Raw genomic sequence first — 15,574 nt, 5'->3', positions numbered from 1 at the left:
TTGTTGTTTGTGGTGTAAATAAAGAAAAAACAATATATTTTTATATATATGTGTATTATATATACATCATGTTCGGGTCATTGTTGTTGTCACCAGCGTCTTTGACAAAGAGAGCGCAGGTCTCCAGCTGTGTTGACAGACACAATGTCATGTTTCTGTAAAAAGGGGGCTCGAATATAAGCGGCCCAGAGAGCAATTCAGAATTTGTTTACTATCGTTTACAACAGCATCACGTTCCTTCCCCCCCTTTTTTTGCATATTATTCTCCCAGTTTTAGGTAAAAGCAGTGCACCTGAGCTCTGTAGCCGTGAGTCGTGTTTGTAGGTGTCCATGTGACGCCACAAATATGAAAGTTATGAGGTCATTTGGGGTAATTTACATTTTGAATTTCATTTTCTTGAGCAAGCAAACGACAAAACAGTTGCTCTATATCTTCTTTCTAAAATAAAAATAAATAAATAAAGGGAGGCTGATACATTTATTTAAAATTCATCCTTTAGATGTATCCATTGGCAAGAGTGAGCTCATGGACTTTGTGAGCGTTTTAATTTAGATTTAAAATTAACACAAACACACACAATCTTTAGAGCAATGCAACTGTGCTGCGTTTCTGTGAAATCTACCACAGCATTTGGGCTGTCACATCTCAGAGGGTGTAGAAACCATTAATTCAGCCTCCCATTCTCGCCGAACGCTCCCATCTGTACCTCCATCCTCGGCCTCCTGTTTGCACCTCCTGTGCAGTGTGAATTTAAGCCCGCAGGCTCCTGTCTGCTCCTCCTGACCGCCTCCACTCTATATGTGTCTCTGAATATGTGTGTGTGTATGTGTGTGTTATTATTCCTCCCCAGACTTCTCAATGAAGGAGCCTGACGCCATCAAGCTCTTCATCGGGCAAATACCCCGAAACCTGGAAGAGAAGGACCTGAAGCCCATCTTTGAGCAGTTTGGCAAGATCTATGAGTTGACGGTGATAAAGGACAAGTACACGGGGATGCACAAAGGTAAGGGAGGTGTCCAGTTAAAGGAGTAAAAAAAATGAGGCGTGAATTTGTTGGTTTATAGCTTGTTGTGCAGTGACAGGGGAAGCTTTCTCTTGTATATGCTCTGATTTGATTTCCAATAGGTGTGAGTCAGGTGGGATGATTTCTCATCGAGCTGTTGTCCCTTTGGAGCCTTTGTGATGAACAGCTGGTGGAAGGTTTATGTTGTAGATCCTGTTTAGTGTTTCTACTAAAAAATACAAATTAAAATAAAAAGAATTAAAGATTATCTTACTCGCTCTCTGGCATGGACAAATATCCGTTCATGCCACATAGACTTTGCTACAGTTACAAATAAAATATCATATTTTTATTGTCTATCATTGACAGTGATTCTGACTGAGGTTTACCAAGGCCAATGTGCTTTTAAACCTTAAGCCTACCGTGGAAACAACTACACGACAGGAAGCAGCAGAAAAACTGTTGAATACAGTTAGAACAAACATAAAATGACTATTAACTCCATGAATACGTGGCTTCGGGGTACGCTGGAAGGTTTCCTTTTACGCCTACCTCATGATGCTACAATCTGAATTTAAAGATACAAACATTATAAAAAAAGTTCCCTCCTGCCAGCTTGATTTTTATTCACAGAGGGCCAAAATTGTCATCTCCAAACTCCTTGAATTGAGTTCAGATGTGAGTGTACTTTTTCACTTAAATGTTGGTAAATTCTCATCAGCAGGAACGCATTTGTCTGAGATACATCTAAAAAAAAACAAGTGTTTTGTCAGACGCTAATTAGTATCATACGGCGATATCGCTCAGTTTGAAAGAACTGGTGCCACCCACTGCCACTACTGTTTCTACTACTACTACTACTTCCCCTCGTCACATGGTGGGCAGGCTCCGTATATTTAGGAGGAAAACTCGACGTGTTCAAAATCCTGTTTGACAGTTGGACCGAAGCTGGCAGAGCGATCCGAAGCTGAACAATGATCCGTGCTGTCATTCCTAATGCAAATCTGAGGGCAGAAAACAAAAGCTTTTATAAATCCACATAAACCATCAGTCATTGGGGAGACATATAGGCCAGGTGGTTTGGGTCCTCTAACACCTATAACACCTATTCTGCATACATTTACATATTCATGATTTGTGTGGAGCCCTAAAGGTTAATGAAGGCCTTTCTCTATTATGTAGAAGTGCATACATTTTTGCCTGAACAGCATGATATTAAATACTCATTCAGGCTGCTTGTGTCTGAATAGATATTATTTTAATAATCCCATAGATCTCTGGTGCCACAGGAGGAACTGCTTAACAAAAAATGACAGTCTGATTAAAGGCACGGGGGCTTTTTATTTGTACATTTATTAGAAAATGTGAATGCACGTTGACCCAGAATCGTTCTTAGTGTTTATTAATCTCAATAAAATAAGAACACATATGACCGAATGGTATATTTATAATAGGGTGGCTGCCAGCTGACGTTATATAGACATTAAAAATCAATGCACTTATATGAGTGATCTCGTGCCCCTTGTGTTTCTCCAGGATGTGCCTTCCTGACATACTGTGCACGTGAGTCTGCCCTGAAAGCCCAGAATGCACTGCACGAGCAGAAGACGCTACCGGGGGTGAGTGTGTGGCTGTCTTTTCGAGTCTTTGACGGCGTACGTGTATGTGTTTACATCAAAGAAGCAGAATAACTGGCATGCCGGGCTATCTGACCATGCCGCACAGGACCCTGGGAAAATTAACCAAGTTTGACATGTAGGGTTGATTTCCCCCTTTAGCTAATCTGCACCAATAAAGGTCAGAGGCTGCCCCTCCCCTCCTCTTATGTTTCATATGTGATGCATCCAGACATATCCATCCAGTTAAGGCATGAGTCATCTTGCTACATGTCATGGGTCGGAAGAGACAGCTATGAGGCTCGCTGCTGGAGTGACTTTGCCAGCTCTTATTCTCTTTGATGTTTCTCTTCCTTTCCGTGTCTCTGTCTTTCTTACTCGCTCTCTCTCTCTCTCTCTCTCCATCTCCCCCTCCTCTCGATCCATCTCTCTCACTGAATTCTAATCAAAGTTAAACCTAGCTTTATTAGCATAGCCAGGCAGCAGGTGTGCTGCCAAATGACATTTCCAGAGCTAAATATGACATGACAGCCGCGTCTCTATAATAACCAACTATATGGGAGACAAGGCGACAAGGCAAGGAATTACTGAGACAGAGTGTGCTCCCAGACTTACCGCTGCTTCCTCTTTTACTAAGACAGCTTCACCGCTGTTTCCTTTTGGTTATTTTTGTTGAAATCTACATCATTCACTTCTTTTTCCCCCCCTCTTCTGAATGGCAGCTCATGACTGTAGTTTTTGAGGGAAAAGAGAAGAAGCAGGTGAAAAGTGTAACTCTGCAGCTAAAGATTTTTTCATAATTGATACATTTATTTTAGCCTAGAAACGTCAAAATATGACAAGCTTAGAGACTCTAAGTAGAGGATAGACAGTAACTATTAATAGATCATCTATTAAACCAGTAGTTGACAGACAAAAAGTAATCCATCCATGACGTGTTGGTAAACAGAAATAAAGACTGTTTAGAATTTTTTTTATAAATAGTTATCCAGTTTTATATGTGGTTGGTTGTACAGTTTTTTTCAGTGTGTTACTTGGTTAACTTTTAAACCTTTTAACCTTTATAGAATCTCTCGCTTGGTAATAGCCCTGTAAACTGATGCTCGACAGTTTTTTTTTAACTGGCATCTGACTAGGAACTATTCAGATTTTGCAGTCATGTGACCATTAGTGAATAAGCCCCTGTCACACAGACTTAGAGACTGGTTGGCAACCATTTGGCAACCACTGAAATCTGTCGCAAAGAGGTATACAGTGCTGTGATATGTTTGGTTACGTGCATATTGCTGTAGCTTGCAGTGGGAGATGCTGACTTATCTGCACTCACTTACCAACTGCTTTGGACAAGATAGTAAAACTGAAAAGTGCAACACAATCCATAGCTGAGACTGTTTGCATTCAAAGTGAATGTGTTGACTGAGCAGCACTGAGGTACAACTTTCACCGTGTTGCACTTTTTCAAGCAAGCGTTTGGTACAAAGCCTTTCGTATAAACTACAAGCGACTGCAGCAGTATGCTTGTCCAAAACAATTGCAAGTAGGGGTTTTTACTACCCCGCATCCTCTATTGATTACTTACCAACCAGTCAGGGATTGTCTAATGACTGGTAATGGCATCAAATCCAGTACAACATTGAATTAAAATGTAAAGAAATGTAAGTTTTAGCTATATCTGGTACAGTTTATTTACTGTATATTTATTCCTGCTGAATAATCTAAATACAAAAAAATATTTAAAAAAATAATTTGTATAAAAATGTAAAAGATGTTCACTCTAAAGTGTCTTACCTCTGTGTCAAGTGCTCAGGGTTCTATCATGTAAGATTGAGGCTAGTATTTAGATACTAGCAAAAGTTAACCTAAAGCTTTAGTGAATAAATCACTAACATCGACAAATTGGCAACTCAAACAGACAACAATAAAGACGCCACAATTCACGTAAAGATGAAAAATTTAAACTGATGTGAAATATTTTGCTATTTAACCTTCTGCATAACACCGTTAGCAAGGATGTAAGCCGAGGTTAGCTAGTAAATCAAACACGTTAGCGAGTTAGCTGATGTTAGCTTACCCGCTAACACCCAAAAGAAAAAGCCAGGTGTGTATAATGAACATGACCAACTTCAGGACAGAACTGAGGACTAAATCAGCAGGGTTTTTGACTCATGGAGGAGTCTTTTATAAACAACAGCAGGTATTACTGATAAGTGTTTTCTTCTGCTGCGAAGCTGAGAACCTTTAACTCTTTATCCCTTGAAAGGTTATAGGAGTATCCCTTGAAGCTCTTTTTCTGAGTAATTTCGGTTATATTTCAGGACTGCAAATAGAACAAAACGACTGGGTGTGGATCAGACATTTGCAAGGGTGGTCTCTGCCTGTGCAGCTACCCTTGAAAAAACAGGGAAACTATTCTAATGGTTGTTAAACCACATTTTTATTTATATATACTGAGGTGTCAGAACTCATCATTAAGGGTACAGGTCAAATGCTGTCTTTGTTACGTCTAAATTACAAAAGAAGGAGATGAAATCCAAAAGCAGATTTTTATGAGCTCAAACCACATTTTTTGTTCTTAAAATATAAATGCCTGTTTGATTATTTAAAGCATTCATTTTCTATCGGGGGAGAAAATACTATAGCAGGCAGGGACAGTTTGAAGGGGCAGGATGGTATTAACGTGGCAACAAAAGAGATCCTGTTGTTAGTGTGACAGTAGCGTGACCTTCCTGACCTCTCGCAGGCTGATCAGCAGGGCCCAATGCTCCATGATAAAGCCCCCCCCCCCCCTTCTGCTACTCTAGCAGCTCTTTTTCCTCACAACCTCTTACCTCTAAGCCGTGTGGAACAAGCTAAACCCTCAAGTGTTTTCCCAGTCCTTCCCTGCCCTCCCCCTCCTTGCCATGGAAAAAAAAGAGAGCGAGAGGAAAACCATCTTATTAGCTCCATACACGCCCACACGGACAAGATCTGCTTCCCACCCCTGCCACCAGCTGTGGTGTAATTGTCATCTAATTGCACCTGCACTGCCAAAGAATAATTAACTTTGGCATCTCATGGCCAGGGTGATACAAAAGGAAAAACATGATAGCAATTATAGGACTGAGAGCTTAAATGAAAGCACACCTGAATGTACAGAAAGCTGAAAGATCTCATTAACAGTCAGGACTGCTTTTTATTTTAAGAAAATGCATTTTTCCTCTCTGAGAAGAAAGGGTCAGTCTTACAGCCCTTTTTTCCCTCTGCACTATTTTTTCCCCTCTCATTGCTAACAATGAGAAGGGAAAAAGGGGAGAGAAAGAACAGGGCCGAACAGATGGTTGTATCAGAGTGGCACCTGGCCTCGTGTTTAATTTCAGGTGAGAGAGTCCGTCTCTAAGTGTGAGGTGGAAGAAGAGTGTCAAAAGCACATTCATCTGAAAGCGAGGAAAGAAAGCGAGAGAATGGAGGAGGGGGGAAAAGGGCACGAGTAAAAAATAAATAAATGAAAAAAACAGCAGATTCACTCAGAGTGTGAAAATGGAGGTTTGAGAAAGAAGATTTGCTTCCTGAGCTGCACTCATTCTGTCCTGTTTGGACATCTTGTACTCTTGTCCCCTCTGTTCTTATCGCTTTATCTCTGCACTGTCTCAGGCTATTTGTCTGGTCTGGTCAGCTGTTGTGAGGCACTCTGAGATAATAACGTCCACATTATGCCACATTAATCATAGCCATCTTGTAAAGCAGCCTCCAAAACTGAACTTAGATCTCAATAATGTCAAATAAGGTCAGTCGAGCTGAAATTAACTGAAATAATCAAAATAGTTGAAAATGAATCAGCACCATTTTCACGATGCATTAATTTTTTTATGTCTTTTTTGGCAAAAACAGCAAAGATTCAGGTTTTTTTGGGGCTCTGTGGTAGTAAACTGAATATGTTTGCCACTTTTTGTCTAAAACAAAAATAATGTTAATGTCACAATGGGCTGTAAAGAGCGTGATTAATCAGGAAAATAATCACTAGATTAAAGGAAAATTCATTTTGACATATTGGGATGTATTTGTCTTCTTGTCAAGAGGAATGTGACGATCAATACTGCTCTCATTTCTGTCCAGTAAATATTAACCTGCAGGCAGGCAGCAGGCTAACGTAGCTTAGCTGAAGTCCTTTTTTGGTACCTCAAGAAAAGCCTTTTCACTGATGCTGTGACTTTGTCTGGTTTAAAAAAAACTAATGAAAAAAACACAATAAAAAAATTTTTTAAAAATTGATGCCACCAAGATGGGAAGGTCTGACCGAGAAACAGTATGTGTACCATGGATAATTCTTACTTTTTAAACATAGTATGGCCAAGATTTACAATATTACATTTTTTTTAATTAAATATGAGTGACTATTAAGCCCAAAATCTCACAATGAAAGTCTTTGCAGAGGTCAAGATTTCTGCGAGGTTTTGCAGTGATCATGTGATAGCTTGTGCACCATTTTGAATATGTGAAAATGTAGAATCACACAGGCCAAGAGACTGCTCTGCAAACTTCTGGTTACCACCGGTCATTAGGGAAAATGTAGCATTCCTCGACCGGTTGGGGAGTGGTAGCTGATTGATGGCAATCGCTGAGAAATCAGTTGCTAAAACTGCAACCACTGGTTGATCCCCTGCACTCACTGAGTTGTTGACAAGGGAAAATGTGTTTTCTCTAACTGTTTGCTGGAGGTTCCTACCAGTCATGAGGTGAATCTGGGGATGCTGCACCAAAAACCTCTTTGCAATTGCTCCAGTTGGTAGTAGATTGCTGCAGTTGCTTGTACTTTGCATGGAAGATGCCCAGTTGTCTGCAAACACTCTCCAACTACTCACCAAGTAGTTGTAAAACTGTGAGAAGTGTGGCAAAAACAGAAAACGTAAATTGTTTGCCTTCAAAATAAACTTGTCTTTTTATTTTTACAACTTTTACTCTGTAGCTTGAGGTTCTTTCTTTTTCGCGTGGTGCCTTTTTTAAAAAACGTTTTCTGCCCGCTCTGCTAGTACATGGTGAGTGTTTGCAGACAAGTTGGCAATTTCCATCAAAAGTACAATCAACAGTGGCAATTTGCAAACAACCAAAACTATCGCAAGGAGGGTTTTTGCCGCAGCACCATCTTTGCAACCAATTTTACCTAGCAACAGCAAGCAATTTCTAGGAAGTCACCCAATTAACCATTGGTGGTTGTATCACATCCAATATGGCAGATAGCTCTTAGGTAATGTGTGCATGACGTCACGTGCAAAACTTCTATAGGACAGAAAGTCATTTTGCAACCACAGATCTCGCCTTCTGATGGCAGTCACATGGAATACAAGTTTAAGGCACTTCTTCATTGGCATCTTTTAATGTTCTCCTCCAGCATGTTTTGTCCAGGAAGTACAAACATGTTTGGAGTACGGGGGACTACTTCCTGCTGTGTGCTGTATAAAGAAAAAAACAACCTTGTTAGTTTGAAATTGTGCATAAAAACAGTTAGCTTAGCTCTTTTCATCTATCTCTTTCCAAAGGGAATAAAATGCATCGATCAGTGCCTCTGAATATCACATCATCTTGTTTCAACAGCCGGATTAACAAGCTAAGCTAACAAGCTTCAAAATCTAGTTTATAAATGCTGCATAGATATGACAGCCGTGGTGATTTTTCTCAACAAGAAGGCAAAATGTCAAGCTTTTCCTTCATTTAATGAGAATCATATGCATTTGGATAGTCACGAAGCTGTTTAATGCTTCCTTAAAGTAATATTTGCAACAATGCCTCGCTGTTCATTTTAAATCTAATATCTAAAATGAATAACATCTAAATCTAATAGAGAGCCTGTGCCCAAGTTTGGGGTGGGGGGAGCAGCCGTGTGTGTACTTGGAGTGAATTTGCATGTGCAGCTGGGGGAAGGGAGGGCAGGTGTTCACACCTACACGGTTTAATGAAGGGTGCGTGCTTTTGTGTGCCCGAGTGTGCATAACTGTCTGTTTGCTTTCGTGTGCACGTGTTTCCTGGGGGAGTACACATCCAAAGATAGGGATGGATGGATGGAGGGAAGTTGCAGGGTTTATTATGAGCTCTCCTCGGGTTTCTTCATTCACTATCAGCCGCGTGTATGAGAGGGAAATCTGCGCTGCGAGGCCTTCTTTGCGTTTAAGCTGCACGTATGAGAGGAAAGAGCCCTCTTTGTGGTGGAACATCTGACTAAGCTTGACATTTACTCAGACGTAAGGAGTCAGACGGAGCAGACAGAAGGGTTTTATCAATAGTCTGAAAAAAATGCACGTACTAAATATAGCTCCGGCTTTTTACACAGGATATGAGATAGGAAGTTTTAGTGCGCAGTGCTGTAATTTGTGCCCTTAATCTTTGAGCAAACTTCCTACTGTAGATGCACACGAGCTATGGTGGGTTGCAGGGTTATGTTAACAATCTCTTGTATACCTGTTAGCTTTGTACACTTGCTCAGCCTCCACCCTTCAGCTTCACTTTATCAGAAATTGGCATTTTCATGTGCATTTAAAAAAAAAAATGACAAAAACAGAAAGTCTAAAGGCTTAAACATGCTCCCGTGATGTGAACATGATAACTCTTTTATTCCACTGACAATACGGAGATAAATCGGCGCCTCCACATGCAACCTATATCTTGATGCCAGCGAGTTGTGGGGATGATGCTGATGATGATAGCAATTAGCGCGCCTCGGAGCGAGTGCGTTCACTTGATGAATCTATCTGGAGTTAAGTGTGCATTCACGTGTCGATTCATTTACATATGCATGCATATAAATGCACGGCTGGGCAGGACAGGCGGCGCAGAGTGACAACAACAGAGGGGGGGAAAAAGGGCTCGTCCTCTGTACGTCACTCTGGGGCGACTGTAATGATGAATGCAGATCGGATTTATGGAGGTGGTAAATGGGTGTGAATTAGAGAGAAATTGGATAAATGAAGTTGGAGCGGGGAGGGAGAAATAATAGAGGGTAGGGGGAGGGGAGGAAGGATTGAATGAAAGTTTGACATAATGAACAGTGGGTGGTGTAAGGGTGGTGAAGGCTGGAGGTGCGTTGAGGCAGTGTGTTTATCAGCTTAAATACAGACATCTGTTACTGAGGAATTGTGTGTTTTTTGGGGGGGTTGGGGAGTGTGTGTTTGCTAGACGAACACACACACAAAAGCAGAGAAGGGCTGTTGCCACAAAACTCATTAGGCTCTTTGAACTTTGGTGCAGGACTGGTTATCTAATGAGCATGCATGGACTGTAGTGGAGTTAAAATGTGTAAATCGTGCCAGTTAAAGTTTAAAAAAAAAAAGGGAAAAAAGTAGGACATGGACTCTATCTGCACTCTTTCTCTCTCTCTCACACACACACACACACACACAGAAATCTGCCTGTGATTCAGTTCTTTCTCCCCCTCTGCTCCACTGATTCGAGTCAAACAACACTTGACATGAATATTTAACAGTCAGAACAGACAAAACAATTGAGAGTCAACTCGAGTATTGTTAGGAATTTACTCTTTGATATTCGGTTTCTTCACTTTGAAGGATTTTTGTTGTCTGTCTGGCTAAACGGCTGAATGTCAGCTTCGAGACACTGTCAGCGCCGGACAGACTGGTGAACCCTGTAAGAGCCGGAGACAACACCGGGAAGCGGCTTTGACACTGAAGACTGGGACATTGTTTAAATATTATCGAACTGCACAAGTGCTGTCAGTCTCTTTGTGTTTGACTGAATTCAGGAGAAGGTTGAGTTTTCTCTCCGCTTTATGTGGCTGCCTGCCCATGTGTGTGCGCATCTGTGTGTGCATCCACATGTGCAAACGCTAACGGAGCGCACTTGTGCATCTCTGCTTTTGTGTGCCGCTTTGTTCCAACTCTTTGTGTGATCAACTGCAATCTCCCTTTTCTGTTCCTTTATTTTATTTATGTATTTATTTATTTATTTTATTTTTTTTATGCCTGTTAATATACCAATTTCCACCTGTGTTTCTTCTTCTCCCCACGGGGTGAATTCACAAGTGCGTCTCAGCGTAAGTGCATTTGCAACGATAGAGAGGAGGTGGATGGAGAACCGAGGGAGCAAAAAGCAGCAGAGACAGGAGAGGGAACAGAGACGGGGGGAGAGGAGGAGGAGGCGGTGCGGGGAGGTGGGAGGTGGCAGGTTGATTACGGTCGCAGGTCTGGTTGCCTGGAGACGGCTGGGACGAGGGATGCCAGGTTGCTAGGCGACCAGCACGATGCAATGACCAGCGCTGTGTGATGGAGCGGAGGGGAGGCGAAGATGGAAAATTGTCTTTGTGCCCCCCCCCCTCCCGCCCCACCCAGCTACACCTCCCCTCCCTCTTCCTCCCCCTTCCTCTTCCCCTCCAGCTCTGCCTCCCTGTTGTAAATGTTCTTGAAAGAGCGGGGTGACGGTCTCCGCTGATATATTTACCATTCAGAGTGGCAGCTTTTTCGGGCGTACAAGCAGAATGTATTGAAATTGGAGAGAAAACAGGCAGCAGAAATGTGGCCCCCTCCCCACCACTCACACAGCAGTAGCAGCCTACTATATAGACAGATTATCATCAGCTCTGCAGGTCATAATAGTAAGGCGAGAAAAATGTCATCATCAGTATGCTTTACTCTATCTAAAACACATTTGCCTTGCTGTAGCACATGAAAATGCATTTCCACGGTGGCGATGGCCACTCCTCAATCTGTACACTGTTAAATAAAAGATTGCGGAGGGTGTTAAATACACCTAAATACACCAGGCTACTTAGTTTGAGCCCTTTTAGAGAATAAAAGCCATTTATTCAGTCTTGTATTTACAACAGGTGAGCCTTGTGTGTTTTATTAAGGTTGTGAATCTGTTTGTGCTTAACATCCTTCCAAGGGAATGGAGACATTTTAAGCACAAGGACTGTTGTGCAAAGTCTGAGAAATATCCTTGTGCTTAAAATGTCTCCATTTGCTTGGAAGAGAGTTAAGTAAACTTGATTTGCATAGATTGTGTTTAAGCACATTAGTCAGAAAGTAAAATATGCAATGATAAACAAGCACTTCTGTTTTTTTTTTTTAAACTAACAGCTGCGATTTTGGTCTGACAATTTTTTTTCATGTATAGTTAGCCTTCCCTGGATAAATAAAACCTTATTAATAAGACTGCATAGCTCTAAACATTTTTATTTTAGCATTTTTTATTTTATGTGGGGCACTGTGACTCTGAGTGCTGTGCTGATGATAATCCCTGTTCTAGGACAGATACACTATGGACAAACGCACCTATGCATTACACTCACAGGAGCACCATGGAAGCCCATGCCATGAAGCTTCTGGCACATAGATTCGGTGCTGATGTTAATGGCAGCGGAGGTTTGGCGCTCAGCAGTTGGTGACTTTTACGCACTGTGCACCTCAACATTCAGCGACCAAGCTCTGTAATTTACATGGTCTGCAACTTTGTGGCCGAGTTGTTGTGACTTTTGTTACTTTCACTTGCCAATAATACCATTTATGGAATATCTAGAACGGAAGAAATTTCACAAACTGACTTGTCGCTATGGTGGCATCCTATTACAGCATCATGCTCACATTATTTTACAAATGTTCGAAAAAGCCGACTGCGTTGCTATGTGCTTGACCACACCTGTGGTCATGGGACTGAAAACATCTAAATGAAAAAATTAGCTGTTGTGCTCTAATTCTGTTTTCCATATAGTGTAGGTGTGTTCAGTCAGCTTGTTTTCATGTCCAAGACTTTAAATACATCTTGTCAAGATACTCACTTTGTAGCCTTTGGCTTTGGTGCTCCCAGCTTGTACATTACAGCCTGGCATCACATTTAAACACATTGGGTAAGCCTCTTGTTTCCAATTGCAGGGTTAATGGTGTGAAAGGACATATTTAACCTAAATACCAACCTCATTCTAAACATAACCAAGGATTTTCTTTTCTTATCGATATTTAATCACAGAGTAAAAGTGAAAGTAAAAAGCGAGAGAAATCAAAACTAATTGGTGAGTTTTAAAAAGAAGTTAAATCTAGTTAAAAACACAAAATCTGAAGCAAGAGGTAGTCTCCAGGGTAACAAACTTCTGGATGCAGAGATGCTTGGCATCCATTATAGCCGTCAGTGCGTCATGGGATTGATCCCAAAGCATACCTTGTGCATATCTATGTGACTCCAGCACCATCTGACAGCACGGCAGTATTTGATGCCCTGGGATGAGACCACTTAGATTCAGTGTGATGCTCTGTGCTTTGTTAAAGATCAAAGAGAGAGCTGCTTCCTGAGCACATTTCTCTGTTCTCTCTTTTGTCATTTTGTAATAAAATCAAAATGCCCCCAAAATAATAAAATAAGTAGCTGAAAAGGGAAATTCAATCAGTCTCGCTGATGTCTATCATAGTGCGTCTCTGCTCGCCACAATATTTAAAATAAATTACCCAAATCACTGCTGGGGACACGTCCCTCCAGTCCCAGCTAAATTCTCTGCCCTTGCAATGTCTGTATTACCTATTTCTTTTAATGGGTTAAAGCTATTAAATGTAGATACTCCTAAATGCAATCATGATGCTGAATATACATTGGCAGATTTAGTCCAAATTGTTAAATCAGTTTGACGATATAGATTCTCTGGGCTTGTTGTTGCAGTGTATGAACTTTGATGGCATGGAGAGGGGGGGGGTCATGCATTATGGCGAAGGGGTCGAGCTGTTATTTGATTGGATAATCTGTGGATTTAATATTTCATAATGCTCGTGAAATCCCCCGCGGCATCACAGAAAGAAAAGATTAAGTATGTGTAGATGTGCGCTCGCGTCACTGTGACCGTCAGGAGCCGACGGAGCATTGTTTGGATGACTGTATATATAATATCTGCATGGCGTGTTTGGACATGGAGCGCAGGGGGAGCAAGAAAAATCCAATAGCAAAAACACACAGTGGTGAAATGGGCTGTTGATCAGGCAGGTTTGAATGCGTGTTGTCTGTGCACAGTATGGGACCGTTTTTGTAAACAAGCCTAAGAGAGAAAGGGGAGGGGAGGGGAGCAACAGGAGGAGGAGGGGAGAGAGCAAATTACTGTAAAGTGTGTGTTAGTGGTTGAGGTTTAGACGGAGATATTTTTCTCCCTGCTTCTGCATCTGCTCTCGAGGCAGCGCCAACATTCAACAGGCACGAACGAAGCCGCTACCATCCCTTTTTCTTTTTTCTTTTTTTTATTCTTTCATCTTTCCTCCCCCTGCTCGTCTTCTCCCTTCCTCCACTGCACATCTAATCCCTCTATCTCTTGACCTAGAAGCACCCTTTGTCCTCCTCATTTGTTTTCCACCCGTCTCTTTTGCAGGTTGTTCAGGGCAACCTTGTTTACCTGATGTGGGGGTTCTCATCTCTGGGGTTGTCATGACGATGGCCATGTGAGCATGGTCTTTATCAGACCGGCAGCCGGTTGCTGTGCAGATCTGAAGTGGCACAGCCTTGATGGCCTCCACTTCTCACTGTTTTTCCTCTTGTATATTCTAATTCCAATCTCCTGAGCCATCTGCTATGCTTCTCCTTATCACCACCACCACCACGGCCTTCACTATTTGTCTTCCCACAGTGAAATATGGGCCATGCGGCTTTTTATAAGCATCATTCAAACATGTCAATCAAACTTGCCACTTAATTTAATGCCATTAATTCATAGCATTGACTTAAGGTGCTTTAAGAGAGAGCTAACCCCAAAATAGCTTCTATTTTTAGTTATCTATCTATAGATGTCTGTATCAATGTGTGGAAGAATCCTTCCTGCTATGATTGAGTGGCGTGCAATAACTGATAGCTCAGACACTGAGTGACTGTCAGTATCTACAAGGGTATTAAAATTATGAATAAAAAAAAATAAGGTGGAGTTTTGGTAGAACAGCTGGTTAAACTTTGGTCTGGTCAAACAACATTTTCTTATATATGCTAATCTGAAAATCCTGGTGGAGCCTGCACCTGTTCAGGATTTGACATCCCCTGTCCAGCATCAAGATTTTCCTTAAATACATGTCAAAGGAGTTATTAGGAGTTTCTTACATTGCACATACTGGCTTGGGTGGTTATATGTTAAGATAATGATGATAATAGTGAGAATCACAGAAGCTTGTAGATGTAGATGGATCTCAGATCAGTCAAAACAAAACAAGCAGCAGCACCTTGTTTAGCATGTTGGTCCACCATCAGTTTTCCTTCCTTCACAAGTTTTTCCATATGCACATGCACAAACACATTGATGTTCTCTCAGTCTGACAAGCTATAGCCACTGCTAACGGATGACTACTGACACATTGAGAGGCTCACGCTAGCATACTAGCATCTGACAGGATGTGTGCATTAATGAACTCAGTAAATGCTTTCCTGATGAGTTTATAGTCTCAGACATTAGTTTCATTGTTTACTGAACACAAGATGATCATCATGACTTTGATTTTTGTCTCTATTAAAGTCTAAAAGAACGTTGAAGCAGGGATTTTTTGAAAAAACAAACAAACAGTGGCATCACAAAAGCTATGCTTGTCTTTTTATGAAGTTTACGGCTGTAATGTAGTGAATGTAGACAGTAAAAAGAAAATGCTTCCAACATAAAACTGCTGACAATAAGGTTTGTGGATTCTTATAATAACCAGGCCAAAGCTGATATCTCAGTAACTGGGCAGTTCACACTAAAACAGTACAGATCCATTAATAGCATGGTGCGTTCTTTAGAAAGGTGTATGTGTGAAGAATAAAGCAAGAATACAGATTAAATCACAGCATGGGCAACAACAGCGAAGAAAAACAGTGGTAAATAAGGTAATACTTATTTTGCACAGGCTGTTGTTGCACTCTCTCCTGCCTGATAACTGGCTGGTATAAACAAGAAACTGTGCCGATAACGTACTGTGAGGTATATTTGTCGAGCTTCACCCGGAGTACATGAATTTTAGCATGCAGACTCGGTTGGAATGATGATAT

At 41.3% G+C, this 15,574-nt stretch overlaps 1 protein-coding gene across 7 annotated transcripts in view; it reads left to right on the top strand.

Annotated features, from left to right (window-relative positions):
• Positions 1 to 15,574, top strand: part of celf3a (cugbp, Elav-like family member 3a) — a 34,509-nt gene that overhangs the window by 839 nt on the left and 18,096 nt on the right. For 5 of the 7 annotated variants that reach the window (XR_015126803.1, XR_015126802.1, XM_086279437.1 and 2 more), the window contains 2 exons: positions 852 to 1,004; positions 2,541 to 2,623. Coding sequence is in view for 5 of the 7 variants with exons in the window: in XM_086279437.1 (XP_086135563.1) it covers positions 860 to 1,004; positions 2,541 to 2,623 (228 nt within the window). In the remaining 2 variants the exon portion in view is untranslated. Of the gene's footprint in view, positions 1 to 851; positions 1,005 to 2,540; positions 2,624 to 4,614; positions 4,815 to 15,574 lie in introns of those variants that run through there. The other 2 variants (XM_086279440.1, XM_086279439.1) reach the window with 1 other exon arrangement.

The sequence above is a fragment of the Aulonocara sp. 'chitande type north' Nkhata Bay genome, linkage group LG22 (genome assembly GCF_057382095.1).
Source record: "Aulonocara sp. 'chitande type north' Nkhata Bay isolate Kocher_YH1m ecotype deep benthic linkage group LG22, A_spYH_male_GT1.1, whole genome shotgun sequence".
Classification (NCBI taxonomy): Eukaryota; Metazoa; Chordata; class Actinopteri; order Cichliformes; family Cichlidae; genus Aulonocara; species Aulonocara sp. 'chitande type north' Nkhata Bay.
The sequence above is the reverse complement of the archived record's forward strand: the minus strand, read 5'-3'. Positions and strand labels throughout refer to the sequence as shown.